General features: G+C 39.1%; 3 protein-coding genes across 3 annotated transcripts in view; 2 read left to right on the top strand and 1 right to left on the bottom strand.

The window, feature by feature from the left end:
* rgs7a (regulator of G protein signaling 7a) overlaps positions 1–7,563 on the bottom strand; it is a 54,683-nt gene extending 47,120 nt beyond the window's left edge. The window contains exons 1-2 of the mRNA XM_074675474.1: positions 7,341–7,563; positions 6,304–6,422 (exon numbers count right to left, since the gene is read on the bottom strand). Of these exons, the coding sequence (XP_074531575.1) occupies positions 6,304–6,381 (78 nt within the window). The 5' untranslated portion in view covers positions 6,382–6,422; positions 7,341–7,563. The remainder of the gene's footprint in view (positions 1–6,303; positions 6,423–7,340) is intronic.
* A 4,470-nt stretch (positions 7,564–12,033) lies between these two features.
* LOC141794912 (ubiquitin-conjugating enzyme E2 D4-like) lies at positions 12,034–14,711 on the top strand. Its single transcript, XM_074675541.1, has 7 exons — positions 12,034–12,196; positions 12,689–12,752; positions 12,920–12,951; positions 13,281–13,358; positions 13,604–13,709; positions 14,228–14,321; positions 14,413–14,711. The coding sequence occupies exons 1-7, from the start codon at positions 12,173–12,175 to the stop codon at positions 14,456–14,458; spliced, it is 444 nt and encodes a 147-aa protein (XP_074531642.1). The 5' UTR covers positions 12,034–12,172; the 3' UTR covers positions 14,459–14,711.
* A 1,457-nt stretch (positions 14,712–16,168) lies between these two features.
* Positions 16,169–20,910, top strand: part of bicc1a (BicC family RNA binding protein 1a) — a 71,164-nt gene continuing 66,422 nt past the window's right edge. The window contains exon 1 of the mRNA XM_074676077.1: positions 16,169–16,681. Coding sequence (XP_074532178.1) covers positions 16,489–16,681 — 193 coding nt within the window. The 5' untranslated portion in view covers positions 16,169–16,488. The remainder of the gene's footprint in view (positions 16,682–20,910) is intronic.

A 20,910-nucleotide genomic window follows, 5' to 3' on the forward strand; every position in this document is an offset into this window, starting at 1 on the left:
TATTGAGAAGAATTTGTTGTGGACCCAGCGTATTAATAATGGCCGCAGCTCTGCATCATTTAACAACCCTGTGTTACCGCTGTGGTGCAGTGATGCAGAGGAGAGAGGGAGTATTGTTCATGTAAAATGATCCCTTGTACACAACCACTTAATCAATTGACAAATCAATAGCATGCATTGATACCTTTGCCCTGTTTGTTATTTCTGGTTGTTCATGACTTCATTACTGGGTCACACTAAGGTGAAATGTTTTCAATCTCATAGTGCAGCGTTAGCTCCTTTCATAAGTGTGAAGGACAGAGTTTCCCAAAGCTGGAAACACAAAGTGCCTTCATCAAACAAAGGAGGGTATGTAAGGAAATCTTCACAATGCCTTACTCTCAGTGGTGTGTACTGTCACAGACAGTGTGTTCACATTATTCAGGGCTTAGCCAAGTCAGAAGTGAACACAGAATATCTACTTATTTCAGGGATGTGTAAAGAGTGTGTAAAGAGTTTCTTGTCTTGGATGACCAAATTGAAGTGCATTTACATCTGTGGATCATAGTTTTAATGAGCAGCCACTTTCAACAAATAACACAATTTGCTTGTTTTCCTCATTAAAAATAACACATTCAAATTGTTAATAGTTGATTCTTAAAGGACAACCAAAAAAGAGGAATATTAATTCCTGTGTCCAATGAGGTGGTTTGAATTGAAGCCCTGTCTCTAAACAAGTAGATAGCAAATCAAACATTAAGCCAAGCCACTCATGGAAATACTGCTGGGTAGCTAACTCACACAAGTCTGTTTTTATGGTTGTTGCATTTCTTTGGTGACCTGAGTGTCACCATAGGTGCCCATTAATAAAATGAACAATATGAATTATGGTTTCTATTATCAATAGACATTTAAAAAATAAGTTAAAAAAAATAGAAAACTTAATTGTAGCCAAGGCTAAAGCTTTGTCATGAAGTCATATACAACGGAAATGACTTAAAGCAACACTGAATGATGATTTTGAGCATGTATTCATTGGGGGATAGGAGCTAAGTTTCAGCAATGATGTAGTTACACTAGGTCTTAACAGGATTAACAGCTGTTAGTTTTAAGTAGTCTAAATTTGTAATGAAATTTACTGTTAATGAAATTTAATGTTTGCTCATCCTTGCCTTAAATTGAGTTTTATTTATATAGTTACATCATTTTGTGTATTTTTATGCCATTTCACCTGGCTCTTTATTAAGTTTTGCTGTCTTAAATCTCTTTGTTTGGAATTAGTCTGAATAAAGAGAGCTTAAAGAATAAAATCTGACTGTCTCAACTGATCATTAAAGCTGTATTTTCCATTTTTGACATTTGTAGCCCAGACAACACCACATATTATCAGGGACCAGTTACTTCAAAGATTTATAATAGTGTTATTATTCATGTTAGTACCAGCATGTTCAAAAACACAGACTACCGTACTGACAGTAGACAACAAAAACAGTGTTATCTAGTATAAGATCAGCTCATTTGGAGAAAAAACAATCAACCTCCAGAACAGGATTCATAGCTCCACACAGAGACAGAAGTCACACCTGCAGCTTGAAGAACAATTACTGGATACCCGTTGTCAATTCAGATGTAAATAAGAGCGGGCTGGTGCCTCAGCTGTCAAACTACACCAATGAGGGAGATCCGACTGTGGCAGTTACAAAAAAAATTGAAAGAAAGTGATTGTGGCAATTTTATTTTCACCTGTAGGGGCTCTGATAGAAAGATTTTCACTGTGAATTTTTAACATGGAAAATCAATTTCTTTAATCCTACTTTGATACTGGAATCAAGTGAGATGAACTGATCTGTTTATCAAAGGGCTCTCAGAGGTAAAATTGTACCTTGCAACTTGTTGATCATTTAGTTTAAAAAAAGTACGAGATATTTTCCCTTGAAACTGAAATTGCACAGAAATTTATAAATTTATCACAAACTTTTAGAAATCTACTGAACAGGGTTTGATGGGATGTGAGGCAAAGTAGATTACATGAGATTAACTTTTCTGTCAGTGAAATAAAAAAATATATATCTTTTTTAAAATCCTGGCACCATGTCAAGCAAAAACTTCAATTATTTTTTTATTGTGAAAAACATATTTCTACTGATGCCACAGCCTCTTTGCGCTTCCTCCTGCTGTTATGATGGAGACAAACAAAAGACACCACCTCACTTTAGATGGGCATATTTCACTAAAAAAAACACTTTCAGGTGGCCTAGTTGACAAGACATAGGCGAAATACTCAGAAGCACTGTAACTTTGAGCTTCCACCTATGAGCTTAGCATACAGGTGCAACTAATCAGACTGACAACAGCAAGCAACCACACCACACAACCACGCAAACCTGTGGATGAGCACTAGCTGAAAGAAGTCAGAAGTGCTTGGTAAGTAACTAGCGACTGAATGCAGTCAACAAAACACTGGTAAGGAGTATTAATACATTGCTTAACACTGTTTCCATTCTCCATCTGGTTTACAGTAATGTTAGTGTTATGAAATAGCATGGTTGTGCTGTGTTCCACCTCGGAGTGGATCTCTCAATTTTTAAGGGCCTCAGCCCCTTCACTAAATGACATTGATGTGGATTTCCTGTTTCTTTGGTGAGATGAACGTAGAGAGAACATCAATATTTTACAATATCCATCTATAGTTAACGCCAAATCATACAATTTTATGCCTTACAGTGCATTTCCTTATTCTTTTTCCTTATCCACTTTTCTTATTCCAAACAGCACATACATGCTCCCACACATACAGACACTTGCATACACACACACACACACACACACACACAAACACAGTGCACACTGCCTGGTGAGAAAGGATGTTTCCTCCTCATGCTGAGTGGCAATGAACTTCACCAGAGCTGTTTTAGGCTTGCATAAAAAATTCACGACTCTCTCTAAGCAACATTTGCCCTACATACAGCACACACACATATGCATCACGGCACTTTTTCACAGCACACACATGTGAGCAGGAAGGAAAAAAACACTGTACACTTGACGATATGAGCCTGACAATGTTAATATGTGAGTAGACGGATGTCTTAAAGGCTTCTTAAATGGTAAGTAATGATGTGGAGCCACAGACGTGCTGTGCATATCTGCCGAATCCCTTCATCGGATATTTTATCGGCATTTCCTCACAAACTGGATGAGCTCTGACATATTGCTTGTTAGCGTCTTATTGGATTCATATAGCAACTGATGAAATTTGCAGCAACTGATCTCAATAAATCAGCTTTTCAGCAGCCAGCTGGGCGTTCCTGTGCATGCATTTCTGCATAAATAATTCTTTAAACCCCCATATAGATTGCGTGTTTACTTTTTTTTTCACTAAGCGCGAATGTGTGTGCATCCTTGAGGGAAAAAAAAAGACATCTTTGCACACATCTCCACCACAGCCAGGTCAACACCTCAGTTCACCCATCCATTTTCATTAGACATTAATGGCAGGACTGGAGGGGTGGATGGGCCAGAGGGGAGGAGAGATTGAGAGGGTGAAAAGATATAGTTATACTCCCAGTGGAACGACTATCAAACCACTTTCCTCTGTCCTCAACCATAAAACTCCCTCTGCTCGTGTTACATAATCCTTCCACTACTATACACCACCAGCACATTGTCAGATATCAAGTCTGAGCAGCAGAAACAGACCATAAAAGATGCTTTTCCACTCAAGAATTAGCTTCATCTAAGTGTGGGTTGCAACACCTCTGCCAAGTCATCTCTGCTGAAAAGCATTCGGGGCTTCTGCTCATGCTGGCGGAGTCAACATGTCTACAGACTGAGCTCTTCCAGTTGCATTTTTTTTCCTAAGTTAAACCCACTCTAGAAACACGATTTCTTCCACCCTGCTTTCACTCTGCGGTGTATCTAGGTCAGTCAGCGAACGGAGCCAAGCTGCGGCCATGTGTGGTCAAGTGGTGTGAAGGGAAGCGTTGGATGAAGTACGAAACCTCTATGACTAAACTAACACTTGGGAACAAACAGTTTCTTAACTCTTAAATTATTCTTGCAGCCTTTTTTTTGAAGATGTAAATAAAAAAAATCCAATTTAAGGGAAAAGTTGAACAGGCTGGAGATGTTTGGCTTATTTGCATTCTTTGCTCTTTCCATGCGTCATAGCATGATGGAACACCAGGGGGGAAGGATCAATAGCAGGAGGAAGGAAGAGACATCACGTGTGATTGAATAGCAGGAGAGACAAGTCAATAGGTGGATGAAACTACCTTTATGCCCAGGATATATATTTATAGTTATTTTCTGGTAGTTAAAAGTAACTGAGTCAGTAACTAGTCAGACATTTTTTCTTTCCTAATTCAAAACACATCAGGAATGACACAAACAGTCACATTTATCCTCCTCTGTTGCCTTCAACATTTGGCCTACTTGGTGAGATTTCTCTAATTTATAAGGTTGGGGTTTCTCTTCTGAGAGATCCTCAGAATTTTGACTTCAAATACAGAAAGCCTTCCTTTTTTTGCTGCAAACATTGCATCTCCTGCAAATCCCAACCCACACTGGCAATGATATTGTCTAGCATGCTGTGAGTAGTATAAAATATCCTCAATCTATGATATCATGTTAAGCATATCTTCAGCCTAGTGTGAAGAAGCTGTCACAGATGGAAATAGGTGCCTTCAGTGAAGGGTGAAAAAAATGAAATGCAGAGATTCACTCGATACTTGAGTCATCCATAAGTGAGATGAGAATACGATCACTTCATCCTTGCAGGTGAGAGCAAAGTAAAACACAAGATTACCAAGCAGCAAGGCTGTTTCTCCAGTGAGATGCAGGAGATTGCTAGAGCAGAGAAGACAAATCAAGCTGTAATTATGTAATAAAGATACCTAAGATCGGCAGATTTTTCAGCAGTTTGGTAAGCAGGCAGGTATTCCCTGACCTGGTGGGGGTAGACTCCAGTCCTAACAGGTTTTCATCCTGGCACTGACTTAGGCAGTCTCTCTTTTTCCTCCTCTCAGTCCTCATGTAAATGCGGTAGTAAGGGAAGGTAGAGTGTACCGTCTAATCTTGCAAGAGCTAAGTTCTGGCCAAAACAAGCATAGTTCTTCAGATCTGCCTTTTCAAACATTTGACTTCAAACTCTTCTCCTTGTTTCCTCTCTTCTGTCATGCAAATTGGAGAATAGGGAGAGTGAACAGCCTAACTTTGTAGTCCTGACCCAAACCTCTGCCTCCTTAAGGTGGCTCCAGGAAGGTGGGCGCTAGCTTTCAAGCCTCCAGGAGTGTGGCGTGCTTCACTTCTCTTAACACCAGTAAAGGGAGCTGCCAACTTGGTGGTCATAAGAAGCTATGTGGTAGGCTACGTAACGTAACAGGAGACAATATAGGACAGGCTCCTTCACTGAGCGCTTCTCCAAGTGCATTGTGTTCATTTTAAAAAAGAAAATCTTTTGCTATTAGACATAAATAGCCCCACCAGGGAACAGACGCCTCTCCTGATGGTAGCAAAAGCAATTTCCAAAACAGCTTATTTGTAGGTTAATCTTAAATTTGTCCAGCCAGAAGAGAAGATTGCAAACAATTCAGAGAACATGTCCTTGTATGACTGTTTTTTCACCAAAGAGGAGCTAAAGTTCCTGTAAGAAACTACAACTGGACCCGAAGTCTGAGAGTAAACAAATGTAATGCCCCCTGCAGATTATTATTTCCCATTAATCTGTTTGATGTTGGTAGCAGGACTGGATTAAGGTGTCTCGCCGTTTGGCCATTTTACTCCCCTCCCCTCATCAATTCCTCTAATGTAGTAAGAGATTTAACAGTGAAGGAGTACACCACCAGCAGTGTGATAAACAAGTGGTTTGGCTTCATTCGCTTTTATCAAAAACCAACATGCTACAAACAACAGCTGCTGGATTTACAAGAGAATTTGTGCATGTTTGTCAGGGTTTCTCAAGTGTGTGTGTGTGTGTGTGTGTGTGTGTGTGTGTGTGTGTGTGTGTGTGTGTGTGTGTGTGTGTGTGTGTGTGTGTGTGTGTTCATATGTAAAAGCATGCTCTGACTTCACTTTTTCACTTGCATGTCATGCATATTATGTGAGAGAAAAAAACATGCATGTTCCCTGCATGCTCTCATCAAGCCAATGTTGTATTACAGCCTTAAATCAAGCATGGCGCAAGAACACTGTCTTGCCATTAGTATGAGCAATTTCCATTTTGCAGCTCATCGTTGAGTAAATTAATGCAAGGGACTTTCACACACACTCGCACTCACAAACACACAGGCACGTGCAGACTAAAAATAGAAGAATCAGCCTTACCTTTCTGTACACTATCATGTTGGGGGACTCGTCCGCTACGCCGTTGGTGCCCTGCCCGCCACTGTTGGTCTGTGCCATGATCCAGTGAGTTTATCTGCCACAGGAAATGTCAGGTGCTCCTGTTTGTGGACAGAGAAAGGGATATTTCGGGTCCATCAGAAGAATAGCAGACGTCTTAATGTGACTCCTTACCTTGCCAAGAGTACAATGATTAACAAAGCTTGTGGTCTGAAACATGTTTTAGACACACTTGTCATTTTATAAGGAATATCATGCAGAACTCCTGTTTGGTTACATTTCACAAGGTCTTGAGGTGGACATTTCTGAGGAAAGACACTACTGTGCTAGGTTTGGTTACTGTTTCAATTACCAGTGAATGGGGCAAAAGTTCAACTTGAAAGAGACTACAACCCTCTTGTTCCCAGATGGATTTATTGTGCAAAAAGAATCATTGCCTGCAACAGTGATAACCTTTTACTGTTTGTTGACATGAGAGGACGCAGTTGCAAACCTGACACAGCACCTAAATGCATCCTGAGATTCAAGGAGGGGAAGATAAGGTGAGCTGGAGAAGACCCGGACCCTGACAGATGCAGTAAAACAACACCGTCTCTGGAGAAAGAGGAAGGCTGTACTCTACAATGCAGCTTAGAAACAGAGCAGCCATCGTCAGAACGTGCTATTGAAACGAATACCGTAATGCACGTTACAGCTTCATTCTTTTTTTCCACGACAGCAACACGACATCTTCGGAAGGTTTTAGTCTGCAACGCTAAATAGCTCATAGCATGCAAACAGCGGAGTCATGCAACCTGCTCCTAACATGAGGACGCTAGCTCTACTACACACACAATGTTTTTTTTTTCTCCCTTACCACGAGCCACTGCCCGTTTCAGCACCTCGGACAGCTACTGCAAGAAAAAAGACGCACGCGCCCGCTCCCGTCTCTTCATATCTAAAACCACGATTGATACTATTAGATATCGGTCACCGGAGAAGGAGGCGAAGCAAGAGGCGAAGGAGGGAGGGGGGCTCACCTGAAAAATCGGGCAGCCCGCTGTAGGACTCCTGAATCCGTGTAGAGGTGAAAGCCTGGTCCGTAACGTTCAGTGTGTCAAGTGGCAGACATAGGAATGCGAGGTTTGTTCATTGGCAGCGTGCTGAGGCAGACATTCGGTGGACTCTTGGTGTGGTTACAGCTCCCCGTCTCTTTCCTCCAGTCCTCTTCTCCAAACGATGCTCAGGAGCACGAGCGCGCCGCCACGGAGCGACGTGAACGCGCATCGATCCATGACCAATCGCGTGAAGAGAATAAATTACGACCCGTTTTGGGGGACCAACAACTTTTTTTTTCCTGCTTGAATTTTAGTCATGCTTATGCACTTCAGTGATATTGTGTGTCTGATAGCAAAGTCAACACACAGTGGATTAGAGAGGATATTCATATCTTATTATTTAAATCTTTTACCAAAGGTCAGAGAGGGACAAACATGTAAGACAGATTTCGGGTCCCTGATTATTTATTAATTAATTGATTGATTAAATTATTTTTCAAAGCCAGATGACAAATATCTTGAATAATTACCTTTAGAAAGTTGCTGTAATCAAAGGTCATTCAGCCAAAATATTACAATTAAAAATACATATATCATTATTAAAAGTAAGTAATTATTTCATTAATGTACAGGGAACTTAATATTACCAGTATAAAGAAGAAGAAGAAGAAGAAGAAGAAGAAGAAGAAGAAGAGGGCAATGAGACAATTTCTTTTAGTAGTAGCATTTTGTTTACCCCTTGTGTTTAACTCTGTTTGGCCAACCCCTGCAATACTAAATGTTATATCTATAATTCTTTCATTTGATTATGTTATATTAAAAACAACCCATCTTTTTGTCAGAAAAAAATAACCCTTTGGCTTGTGCCTTACTGTCCCTCACACCATACGTTATCTGTGTTTGTTTACATCTGGGTAGTTGAGCAGCCTAGCATCATGACGGTAGACATGGATCAGTGCCACGGCCCTAAAAAGTGGCTGTGCAACAGTTTGTAAAAATATACCAGTAATACATTTTGTGAAGCCTAGAACAAAGCACACAGCTTTTTATCTGACCTGCCTCAAACTTAAATTGCTTACACAAGACCTGAGCACCCACGCTGTAATCTAAAACAGGATAGGCAGGATTTAAACAAATGTGGGTCAATTTCAAGGTCACTACACAGTTCAACTTTGAGATGGGTCCTAAAGCTCTACCTTCAGTCAGATAAAACTTCCATTCTTTTTTCAAAAATAATTTAATCTGCAGTGAGTCTGATGTATTTGTAATTCTCAGTGAAGAACAAAGGAGAAAATTAAAACAAAATTCAAACTTGGTTGGTAAAATACATGCAGAGGCAAAGTTGCTGCAATTAAGCTCTTGTAAGGAACTTCAGTTTTGTCAATTTGGTTGCCATCTTGTGAACAAAGCAGCACATTTTATCTCTTTGCTGGCTTCAGCCTGTCCATGAGTAAGCCCTGTTTGATTTGTTTTGTTTTGTTTTTGAAATATCATCCTGTTGTCCTTTAATGTTCAAAGATATCACTCATTAGGAATCTTTGCCATGGTAGGTGTTAAAACAGGCCAGTGTGCAGCTGTTCAAGTTGTCTGACACCTACCCCATGGCAGCCCTTTTAGGCGTGAAAAATAACTGCAAAGAAATCAAATTATTAGTCATGTCACTGATAGTCTTGTTAGCTTTTGTAGGTCATAAAAACCTCAGTGTTAACTGAAGTCTGTGTCACAATCAGCTGGATTTCCTCACAGGAGCTTTAAACATTAACTGAAATCATCACATGCCCCAATTAATGCTCACACCATTAAATACCACGCAGATTAAAACTAAAAGAGGAACCTTGGAAAAGCAAATGGTTTACATATTTCATCGTTATTGCCATGAAATATTGAACTAAATGACATCACTATTGTGAGAGACAGCAGAGAGCAAATTTACTAGAAAGTAATCAAATCATCCACAACACCTCAGCAGAATTAATCCAATGAACTGATTGAATTTCATTAAGTGAATACTTTGGAGTATGCAATACAGTTTACAATTTAGTTTTTCACCACTATTAGATGAGTATTACAGTAAATAAAATCAATTCTCTGGTATAGAACAGGCATATCCATGAATTATGCTGAATACAGTTAAGTAACTGCAATGCAGCTATTGCTGCATAAATAAATAAATGAATAATTAGAAAATCTCTTAATTTGCTGCAGTCTGTGGTTGTGAGATGTGCAGCCGTCCAGGCGTAAAAAATGGCAGATGTGCCCCATCTCATCTACAGTATGTTCATCCTCCTTCTGTCTTCCTTTTTGCTCTCTCTGCTCCTTGTCAGTATGTACTCAAGCATTCAGTCCAACATCACAGCAAGGGTGTTTGTACATTGCTCAGCATCTGCACTACAAAAAAAGGTTATTGTTCCAAGATCTCATATCTGGGGGTAGTTCCCCTTATCTGTTTTATCCAGGTTTATTCTACAAAAGCAAGTGTCTGTATAATCTGTCTTGGAATGTCCATGGGAATTCTGTCTGCACATGGATGCCACTGTACAGACCCAGGGCATCTGGGGTTGGGTGGGGGATAATGATGTTATTTCGTCATGCTGTAATAGAGAGCAAAATACATTATATCCCAGCTTGGTTTGGTAATGTATCATCTAATTTAAAATCCCACATAAACAGACTTTACACAGCACTGGTAGGATGCGTGTGAGGAAGGATTTCTCCCTCCATGTTCCAGGAAATTATCATTTACCTCATCTGTGCCTTGTATTTACACCAGCTGCTCCCATCAGGCAGACACTACAGTGTTTATATTAATATAGAAAAGATGCCTGAAGGTTGGTGACAAAACATTATATTTATCCTTTCATCAGTAAATATCCTGATATTAAGACATAGGCCCAGTGTGAGATTAGGAGCTGTGGTGCATTTGGATATGTTGATAGCTGCACATTGTACCTTTACTTTTATAGAGTGTTTCATTATCATTGTTTCATTACCCTATGGGATGGTAACCATCTCCATTTTGCCTTAACTTTTCAAACCTATATTGTGCAGCCAGTCCTATCCTATGAGAGATTTTTAAATTACAGTGGACCTCCTAAATATACTGCAAGCCGGATGCTCACACTTTAAATGTTAACATATCAATTCTGAAGAAATGCATAGAAATATAGACTGTTATTTTCTTGCACCTTGAAAAATGAAATTGAAGTGAGATTTTAAATGTGGCTTGACTCAGTCAAAAAAGCTGGTGTCAAAAGGGATGGGCCTTGAGCATCAGCAGTTGCTACATCAAGACTTTTATCATGCACATATTCTAAATATCAGAAGTTTCATGTCCATGTAAAATTTAATGCATTCAGCCCCACAGAGCTGAGTTGAATAGCTCCCTCTGTAGACTAAATTTCTGCAAACCCTTTCATGATGCTTCTACAATAACATAGCTTTTGCTAGGGCTTTCATGTACTTAAAGAAGTGCTGCTGTTAGTTCGGAATAATGTCCTGGAGCCAAAACACACCTCTGATCTGCTTAAAACAGCCTATAATCTCTGGGACCTAAAATATTTGGTAACAAGTCAGCTAGAAGTGCCCCAAGTGAAAGCAAAACACCATGCTGAATTAAGATACTGCTCCTCACCTGTGGTTCAGGGGCTCTGTGATGATCCAGGGTAACAAACGCAGATTAAAAGCATGAGACCATATCCACTAAATCCAAGCAGGGGTTATTTATCTTTGATCAGATATCCATCCATCATCTTAACCACTTTTCCCTTTCAGGGTCTTTGGGGTTAAAAGTCTATCCCAGCTGCCTTTGGGTGGTATGTAGGGAACACCCTGAATAGGTTGCCAGTCTGTCAGAGGGCTAACCTGTAGAGACGGACAACCATTCATACACTCACTCACACCTATGGTCAAAGAAGTGTGACCAGTTGACCCTGCAGACCCCTCACTGATAGGTTCATGTCTTGCCAGGATATCTATGGGAGGAACCCTCTTGTTGTGAGGCAACAGCTCTAACCACTGCACTGTGTAGATCTTGATCTGATACTTAATACTTTATTCTGATTGGAGCCTTTTCCACTTTTCCACCAAATCACTTTCTTATATGTGGAACTGTAACATATTTGTATCAAAAAGTCAAGTTGTGATACACATAGCTTTGAAATAGGAAAACTGGAAGCTACTGTTTAACTAGGCTATAGGATATTAAGGCGAAAACAGGATTTATACACACACACACACACACACACACACACACACACACACACACACACATAAATATATATATATATATATATATATATATATATATATATATATATATATATACATATATATATATATATATATATATATATATATATATATATATATATATATATATATATATATATATATATATATATATATATATATATATATATATATATATATATATATATACAGTAATGCATGTCCAGGTATATATACATAAATATCTGGGAGAGGCATGCAGGATACGTTCAATTAATCTTTTAATTTCATTGTTGAAAGGACAATACTTACTGAGATTAACTTTTCAACGGGTTTTAAATAGAGTGGCGTAAAATATGGCTATGGACAGAAATTCTTAAAACGATTGCCTTACCAGAAACTCAAATTCAAACTCAAATTCCCACAATGCACCAGTTCATTCTTCCTCGTCGAACAAAAACGCGGAAACAAAAGAAATCAGTTTGTCAAAACAAATAACTAGAGTCGGTGGAGAGTAAGCATAGTTGTAGCTGACAGCTGTCAGAGTTAACATCGTAGTTTTCTTTACCCCATCTGGAAGATTTCCCATGGCTTTGAAAAGAATAAGAAAGGTCAGTACTCTTCTTTTCTTGGTGTATTTCACGCTGTCAGATAAAACGTTGGAGCAATGCGGAAGTGTGCTGTATCATAGCCAGGCAACCGTCTAATAGCATCTGTTAGCTAACCTAATATAAAATGTTAAAACAAGGTATTGAAAGTGTTTTAAAGCAAGGAGTTTAGTCCACAATATGGCGTTTACTGCTTGAAAGTCCCCTCGCCACGCTGGTAATAATGACATACGAAAACCACTTAGCTTTTTTTACGATATTAAACTTCAATGAGCTAACTTAGCTGTCAGCTAAAGTTGGCCTAGTAATCATACTACGCAAAAGCAGGTATGTAAGGTTTACCTGTGTATGTACTCTTATTTACTGTAGTTAAAGTCGGTCGTTCGCCAAAAATAGGTGTTCGCGTGTCATAAAAGCTGTTTCTCCCCTTACAACCAAACCATAAGAGAAAACTGGTAAAATATTTCAATTGCTGCTTTTTTGAATTCCCCTTAGGAGTTAACGGACTTACAGAAGGACCCTCCAGCTTCGTGTTCAGCTGGCCCTGTAGGGGATGACTGTAAGTTGTAGAATACATGGTAACTTGTGTATAAAACTGTCTGTGGTCTCATCTTATTTCACTTTAATTGTTTTGCCCAGTGCTATGCAGTGTCTCTGATTTGTGGGTTTGAAGCCACATATATGGCAATCTTACTGATTGTTTACCGCTATCTTTGTTTCATTTAGTGTTCCACTGGCAAGCCACCATCATGGGACCGGTGAGTTTTTTTCTGGATTAGTTTCCGTGATTTCTGCTAAACCAAGTTGCTTCTGGATCTCTAGACAATAGTGTTTTATGTTGACTTTACAGCCCTTTCTATTCAGCATGAAGAGCACAGACTGGCACACTCCATCCCAGTGTTACTGACTGAAGCCAAATGGCATTACTGAGACAATAGGGAACACAGAAATACCATAATGTCTTCATTTAAACAAAGAGAACACATGACTATTTAAACTATCAAGTGTTTTCTGGCTAACTCACCATCAGATAATATGCAGATGATAAGTAATAATAATAATCCCATGATTAACCTTTTTCTTTCAGAATGACAGTCCTTATCATGGAGGAGTATTCTGCCTCTCCGTCCATTTTCCCACTGACTATCCCTTTAAACCACCAAAGGTATGCTTCTTCACCTTAGAGAGTGTTTGGCTAATTGATTAATGCCTCTTTATCAATACCATTTCCACCATTACCTTGTACTTAGAGAAAAAAATATTGGATCAACAGTGAATTCAGCCCTACTTAGAAGAACAATTGTTTTTAAATGCTTTGTACCTTACACAGAGTTTCCATCCACCTTTATAGTCACTTTGTAATGTATATAATGCATAGTCTTCACTCGGTGCTGTTTCCTTCCTTTTTAGGTTGCCTTTACAACAAAAATATATCACCCAAACATAAACAGCAATGGTAGCATCTGCCTTGACATCCTGAGATCGCAGTGGTCACCTGCACTCACAGTATCGAAAGGTAAGTACCATTTTTTTGTTGTGGATGACCAGGATTATATAGTAAAGCAGGCTTTCTACTGTAAAAGAACCGCAAAGTGTGTGAGAAGTAAAGACTGGTTTTGATGTCATAGGACAAACTGGAGAGTAAACTGGGATGTCGGAATAGGTGACGAAAGGGAATTGGCTTTATAGCTTCAACCCTGTCCCCATGAAGTTTCCTGTCACCACATCTGAAATCTAACAAACAAATTAAGCTCTGCTTTAATACAAATACTATTTTACCCATGGTTTCCATAAGTAGCACAGCCTGGAGTAGGATTTTGTCACTTTGCAACTACTGGTGTCAGATTATATGTGAGGAGAGGAGAACAGCTGAATGTTTGAATGCACTTTTTCAAAGAACTGAAGTCCTTGTAATTCAAGTCAAAGCCTTTTTATTCAAATTTGCATATGAAAAATGAGCTACAAAGTTCTGAAAGTTGTTTCTCATTTATCTGAAACCTGTGTTCAAACTCATTTTTATTTTATTTCTTCCAGTCTTATTATCCATTTGCTCTTTGCTGTGTGACCCAAATCCCGATGATCCACTTGTGCCAGACATTGCGAACATCTACAAGTCAGACAGAGAAAAGTGAGTTTATAAAGCAAAAGAAATTGGCCAGGGAAAATACCTAATCAGTCTACATTTTTGAAACCTCTTCTTGATATTCCTCTCTCATTAGGTACAACCAAATAGCCAGAGAATGGACTCACAACTATGCAATGTGACGGCACAGAGGTTCAACATCAACAGTGCATCCCAGGACACCTCATAATACGACAGTACTGTTTCGACTGCTCAACCACACTTTTTCTAGTCGAGGTGTTTTATTTGCTTGAAGCACTTTCTCTACCCAGACTTTACTTGACTTAACTGTTTTTACTGTTTATTTTATTTTCCCTGAAATTGGCATAACTTTATTATTAGTTGTGGTGAAATGGCCTGGTTGTATTTTCTTCCTCTTAAAGATTTATCAAGACTTTACAGAATTTATTTTTCATTTTTTGCATTAAAAGCTTTTAAAAAGTGGTTTGAATTTATTTATTTGGTACATATAAGGCAGCTAATTTATTCACAGTCTTGCTGATAAAAATGTTGTTTCCAGAATACATCTCATCTAAACATGTTGGCTTGCCTTTATTTTTCCTCTTCATGCCACTAGGTGGCAGCCGTTACCTGCACTGGCCAAGCCTTCTCAAGTAGTTACAATCAGTATTCATGTTTTTGTTAAATTTAGGTTCAGTAAGATGACAGAACTTGTGCAGAAATTTGCCATTGCATTGTCATGTTTTGCAGTTAAAGTGAAATGAGAACAAGTTCTGTTCTTTGAAGTGAAACCAGCGGTTATCACCTCTGCTGCAGTTCTTGGTACTATATGTCTTGTATTAGGGTGTCTGTTTTGAAATAGCAACACCCTTTTCCTGTGGACATTAATGTTAAGACTTATATATTTTTTTAATCTCTTTAGAAGTGAAATGATTTTTTGTAACAAAACAACTGTCTTCAGAAGGACTCTCCGCCACTGCGCAAATTTTGCCTGGGGCTTCCCAACCTTGATAACCTGTCAAACAAGAAATATAAACAGTGATGTAGATCATTAAAATGTATAATAGTGTTTTACCCTCAGCCTAACAGATCTACCACTATGTTTAGGTGTTTAAGATACATCATCAATATAAACAATGGTAGAATTCACTAAACGAATCAAGAAGTGACATTTCATAACTTGAGGATAAAGCACTAACTCCAGCTCAAAAATGTGACATATGAGGAAACCCACATAAGTGCCTTTAACGTATAGGAAACTGCACCTATTACAACAAACATATCCCAGGAGACTTTCATTGATTATTTCATGGCCACAAAATGAGAACATCCTCGAGTTATATTTCCAAAAGGACATGAGCACTTTCCACTGTCTGCTCCACTTCTTTTAGTCAGCATCAGCACCTTTGGCCTTTGTATTTTGTAATAAAACAATAGTGCTAAATGAAAGGTTATAGATATAATATAGATATAATTTGTGTTAGTTTCTGGTTCCTGTATTACTTCCCAGAAGCAATTCTCATGATGTGGAGTGTTTCCTCTGTAAATCAATGAATTGGTCGGATATGAGCTGACAGCCTGACTGAGGAAATGGCAAAAAAAAAAAATAAAAAAAAATCTTTGGATAAAGGGAAGTTGTTCACTGATTATCTGGTATTGAATTGGATGGGTTTTCACAAATGGTGATTATGTTTTGTGTCAGGCTGGGTTATAATCATATCAGTTTCCAGTTCCCAGGTAATGAGGCGTAAAAGTTGTGCGCTCTACAGGTCCCATTTAAAACACCAAGGAACTGCCTGAAATTGCCAACCTTAAAAACTCTTCACATGAACTCAGGGGGAGGTAGATGCTGGAAAAAGTGTTTCTGGGAGGAGTCCCGCTTTTTTGCGTGATGACACGTGAAACTTTACCGAGGAGTTGGTTGGTATGTTCGCTGTGTGCTGTGCGGCGCCCGTTAACTCTGCAGACAACTTCAGGCGAGTGGACCACTGTGCTCGCGCCTATTTTTAGCAGTCTGCCTGTGTAATGGGGGAAAACGAAGGGGCTTGAAGAAACAGCAGAGGAAGCTGGACTCAACAACGCTGCAATGAGCTCGAGTAACACCGCGAAGTGACGGATTTAAAAAGTTAACACACGAGTTCATCGCTTTGCTTCGGCTCAACTCAACTTGGATCAAACGCAGTGGCCACTGAAGAAGTTGCTGCGCAGCGCAATGGCTTCCCAGTGCGACACTTTAAGCGGATACTTGCAGCAGTCGGATCAGGGCTCCAACAGCGAGCGCAGTACAGACTCTCCTCTCCCGGGATCAGAGGAGGACCTGAGTGGACCCCATCCTCTTCCAGACCCGGAGTGGACGGAGGAGAGATTTCGAGTGGACCGCAAGAAGCTGGAAGTCATGTTATTAGGTAAAAGAAAAAAAAAGAAGTGTGAAGTTGAACACATTGTCGCATTTAACTTCTCTGTCCACGTTTCATATGATGTATAATTGCAGGCTTTCGTTATTTCCGAGAAGCTGCACACTTCAACACAACCTCAGGCGGCCCTTTGTTTGTTTTGGATACGTAAAGTTCCACTTTTAGTGTATAATTACTGTTTAGGGTTGAACATTTTGGGCATCTTGCCGGCGTGATCACGGCGTGCTCAGGAGTTATTCAATTAAGGCAAATAAATGGCTTTCGATTTGTCCCTACCTTTATGAAGTAACGCAAATAGAATGTAGGAGAAAACACAGATTATCAGTCTTATTGGAGTGCAATGAAATAAGAATATAAACAGATTTTTTTAAAATAAAATTTTAAAAAATTGCTAAGGTCAAATACATCAGACAGAACCCATCATGACTCGTCCTACAAGAGTCATGGGTGTAGTAGCGCGCCTCGACCACTAGCTCTCACTACACAGGCTCCCGTGTGTGTTTGTTTTTAGACTACACTGAAATTGACCTGAACATGCACTTTTCTTACATCTCTAAAAGACAGCTCGTAAACACAGACCACTCTTGTACAATCTTGGCTGGAATTAATACAGAAAGAAAGTGGTTCATACTTAAAAGTTGCGACAGTTTTTACAAGAAAATGACAACAATGTCCTGCCTGTCAACATGTCAGGTTCCTGCACACTTACACACACACACACACACACACACACACACACACACACACACACACACACACACTACTCATACAGGGTTTTCCTTTGCATGTGGCGTTGAAAAAGATGGTGTGATTTCCCCTCTAATGATGTGCACAGTGAACAGTTCAACAAGCGATGACAGACTTGTAAAGACGGGCTTGGCTGGCCTTAGTTGAGGGGTCCTTGGGAATGGAGAGGTTGAGGTCATTTTATCACACATTTCGTAACACACACGAGTATCCAATATAAAAGTGTTAGGTAAGTGGGCTGGGCTCTTTATCAGTTCCATTAACTGACATTTGAGAAGTAGCCAAATGGTATTTTTTGTAAAAAAAAATTACACAGGAACTAAGTCAAGCAAGATGTTGGGTTGCTAATTAGTTAGCTTATGACTGTCTTTTGAAATAATCTTCAGTGAGTAACTGGCTTTAGATACCCTTTTTAACCTATACACTCAGACACATGCACGCACACACGTATTCCCCTGGAGAAGGCCCTGGTTGTTGCCTCTCTGCTCTGTACATTCCTTAAAGCTCCATGTCATCCCTTACTCTTCCAGGAAAACAACTTAACCAGAGGCCAGCCCTAAACTCTGAGCGTCCGGGACATACCGCGCGCCACGTCCTGCAGTGTGTCTGTGTGCATGCTCGACTCATCTGTTTGTGTTTGGTATAATCTATCCAGTCTACTGGGACTTTACAGTTTGTTAGTTTGGTCTCGTGTCTCTGCCAGCATCTAGTTTCCCAACTGCTGCATCATGGCATGACATCACGGCTGACTCTGCATGTGTTGACACTGAAGTTGGGTTGTTGAAAAGACATGGCTGCTGTTTTGTCTTCTTTCCTTTTGGTCAGTTTTAGTTTGAAGTCTGAACCCTAGACTCTCTCAGCCGTAAAACAGCTTTAAGTTTTGACCTCCATGGCTGTTTTGTTGTAGCATGGTTATCTGTCAGAACTAGCATCTTTGGTTGGTCAACAAATCTGATAAGAACATCTTCACAGGATCAGATCATCCAGTCATCTTTATCTTGGTCTTTAAAAGAAAAAAGATAGGATTAATCCAGTTATTAAGCCAGTTTACAAATTTAAAGGTTTGAAAATCAGGATTACCTGTGGTCTCAATGAGATGATGCAGTTCATAGATTGTCCACAAAGGGCATCAAAATCCCCACTATGTGGAAATCACATCAGTTATGATTTGTTTTATTCATAGCTGTGAATTGTACAGCTACAACGTGACAATACCTATACTTTTTTTTTGTTTTTTGAGGATTTTATCCAATCCAAAAGCTTTAATCCCTTTATTTACTTGTCAGTTAACAAAGCCACATCATGATCTGAATGGGTTTAAACTCACTGTGTCTCTCTTTAACCCCATTTCTTTCTTCCGTGTGACTGAGAAGAAATCAAAATAGTAATAAATACCTCTTTTGGTCTTTATAACTTATACAACATCTGTCTTTGTTTCAATTGGACAAGCTGCAGTCTTTGACGTGGTACATCATGATCTGGTACACCACAGTTTGGGCTAAAATTTAATGGGAACTTAGAACGTATTTTTACTCTGCGATTTATTGTCTATTACGGTATCTGTTGCTTCTCTGTCCCAGTAAATAGAGTGTGGTCAACCCTCCACAGAAAGCCACCGATTAAATCAAGCTGCAGTGAGTCTACAAATGACAAAAGATTGTTGAGTTTTGTCTTATTCAGGAAATGTGTCTGCACTGCTTGAATATTTGAGGCCTGCAATGATCGTCTCTTTCAGAATATCACACAGCAAGATTAAGTTCCTTAGAAGGACATCCAATTTATAAATGAAGTTGCAATAGGGAAATTTTGTTGCACTGCTTGAGAAAAGATATTCACAAATGCCTTTCTTGTTAATTGTTATGCTGGTAGTTAGTTTGTAAGTCAACTACTGAAAAGTACACCTGCTTGTGTTCAGTTTAGCTAAACATTTATTTACTGCACATGTAAAGCAGATCTTTGACCTACACTTATATAAGATGTTAAAAATAGAAAACAGGGGCATGTATTTTTAAAAAAAATTCAGCCTAATTTCAATATGAAAATTGCACTGAGAAAGTGACAGTAGTTTATAAAAATGAAGTTGCTTAATCTTTAAAGGGTCTTAAAAAGTGATGAATGCTCATTAGACTAGTTAATGTAAACAAATGCCATCTCTTATGCATTGAGCAATCAAAATACCTACAATTCATGATCATTTAAAGAGAACAACTCCCATTGGAGGCTGCTGGATTTTTGTGCCCTTGTTTGATAAATGAACTTATGTGATGCATTTACCATCCACATACTGTTGATAAACCCTCTCTCTGTGAGGGGTTTATTGATCCTGATTCATGGTTGGGTGATCAGTCCATTTTTGCTGTGCTTTCCTATAGTTGTCATTATTTAGACAACATGCTAATTGTCACAGTTAGGGGCCATTGTTGTACAGTTTGTTTTTGAAGATTTGTGACCACATTATCTGCCTCACTCACTTCTTGGTTTAGTATTGAAATTTTTCTTAAAGGCAGATAATCACCACAGGGAAGCAGTCAGAATTAGACTGCTCAACAGTTGACATTTTCACTGTTTTTTTAAATTTGTGTTTGTCCCCATATTTGAGCTGTGACATTGCTGTAAAATCTTTCTGCCCTGCTTTTCTCTCAGGCTGTGAGGTATAATCTTTTAGAAGGTTAATGGAACTGGTCTCATGCTAGCATACAGTAGCCGGTCTTAGGATACGACTCCCATGAATGCTACAGTGGTGGATGCTAATAACTTCCAGAGGGAAACCGTAAAGAACAGCTTATAGAGTTTACAAAAAATTGATACTCAGTTTGTATCAGTTTCTGAATCATGCATGCAGTGTCCTTTAAACCTGCTGTTTACTAAAACCAGTAAAACACTCTGACACTTTTTGAAGACACACCATAGGGGTTGAGCCTGAGCTAGATGTGATCTTCCTAAGTTCTTTCTTAAGTTTACAGGTTTGAAAGTATCGTTAAAAATGCCAAAGATTAGATATAGATTGGACGTTTATTTTTTTGATTAATTGTTGTTTTTAAAGCTCCTGTGAGGATTTTTTAGTTGGTTGTGAACTGTACTGAAATAAACAATGATGCCTCTTTGTTTACTTCTCATCAAATGAGCCTATCTAGGTACCAATCTTGAATCTTGTCAGGAAACACAATCTACATGAGTACTCGGTAAGATCAGCAAAATTAAGGATTAAAGGGACCACAGGGGGTGCCAAAAGCAATACAAACAGAAAGTTCCTCCGATGAGCTTTAATTTATTTCGATTCTCAGCCTCAAAGTTTTAAACCACTCATTGATGATTGTTGTGGCTGGGAGTGCTGGAGCTGAGACACAGCCAGGACTTAACAATATGGAGCCAGTATCAGAGACACATCTGATGTGTTTTCTCTGCTATATGCTATCCCACTTAAAAAAATACCCAACTGAATCCTCTCTGGTCATATTAGCCTGCAATATAGT

Source organism: Halichoeres trimaculatus, unplaced genomic scaffold (genome assembly GCF_033239565.1).
Source record: "Halichoeres trimaculatus isolate MK-OKI-2021-1 unplaced genomic scaffold, fHalTri1.1 fHalTri1_scaffold_8, whole genome shotgun sequence".
Lineage (NCBI taxonomy): Eukaryota > Metazoa > Chordata > Actinopteri > Labriformes > Labridae > Halichoeres > Halichoeres trimaculatus.

What these genes read in the sequence shown, in the direction of transcription:
- LOC141794912 (XM_074675541.1), top strand. Translation starts at nt 12,173, where the DNA reads ATGGCTTTGAAAAGAATAAGAAAG. An exon ending in TGCACTCACAGTATCGAAAG is followed by an intron (nt 13,710 to 14,227) that starts GTAAGTACCATT and finishes TATTTCTTCCAG; the next exon opens with TCTTATTATCCATTTGCTCT. An exon ending in TACAAGTCAGACAGAGAAAA is followed by an intron (nt 14,322 to 14,412) that starts GTGAGTTTATAA and finishes CTCTCTCATTAG; the next exon opens with GTACAACCAAATAGCCAGAG.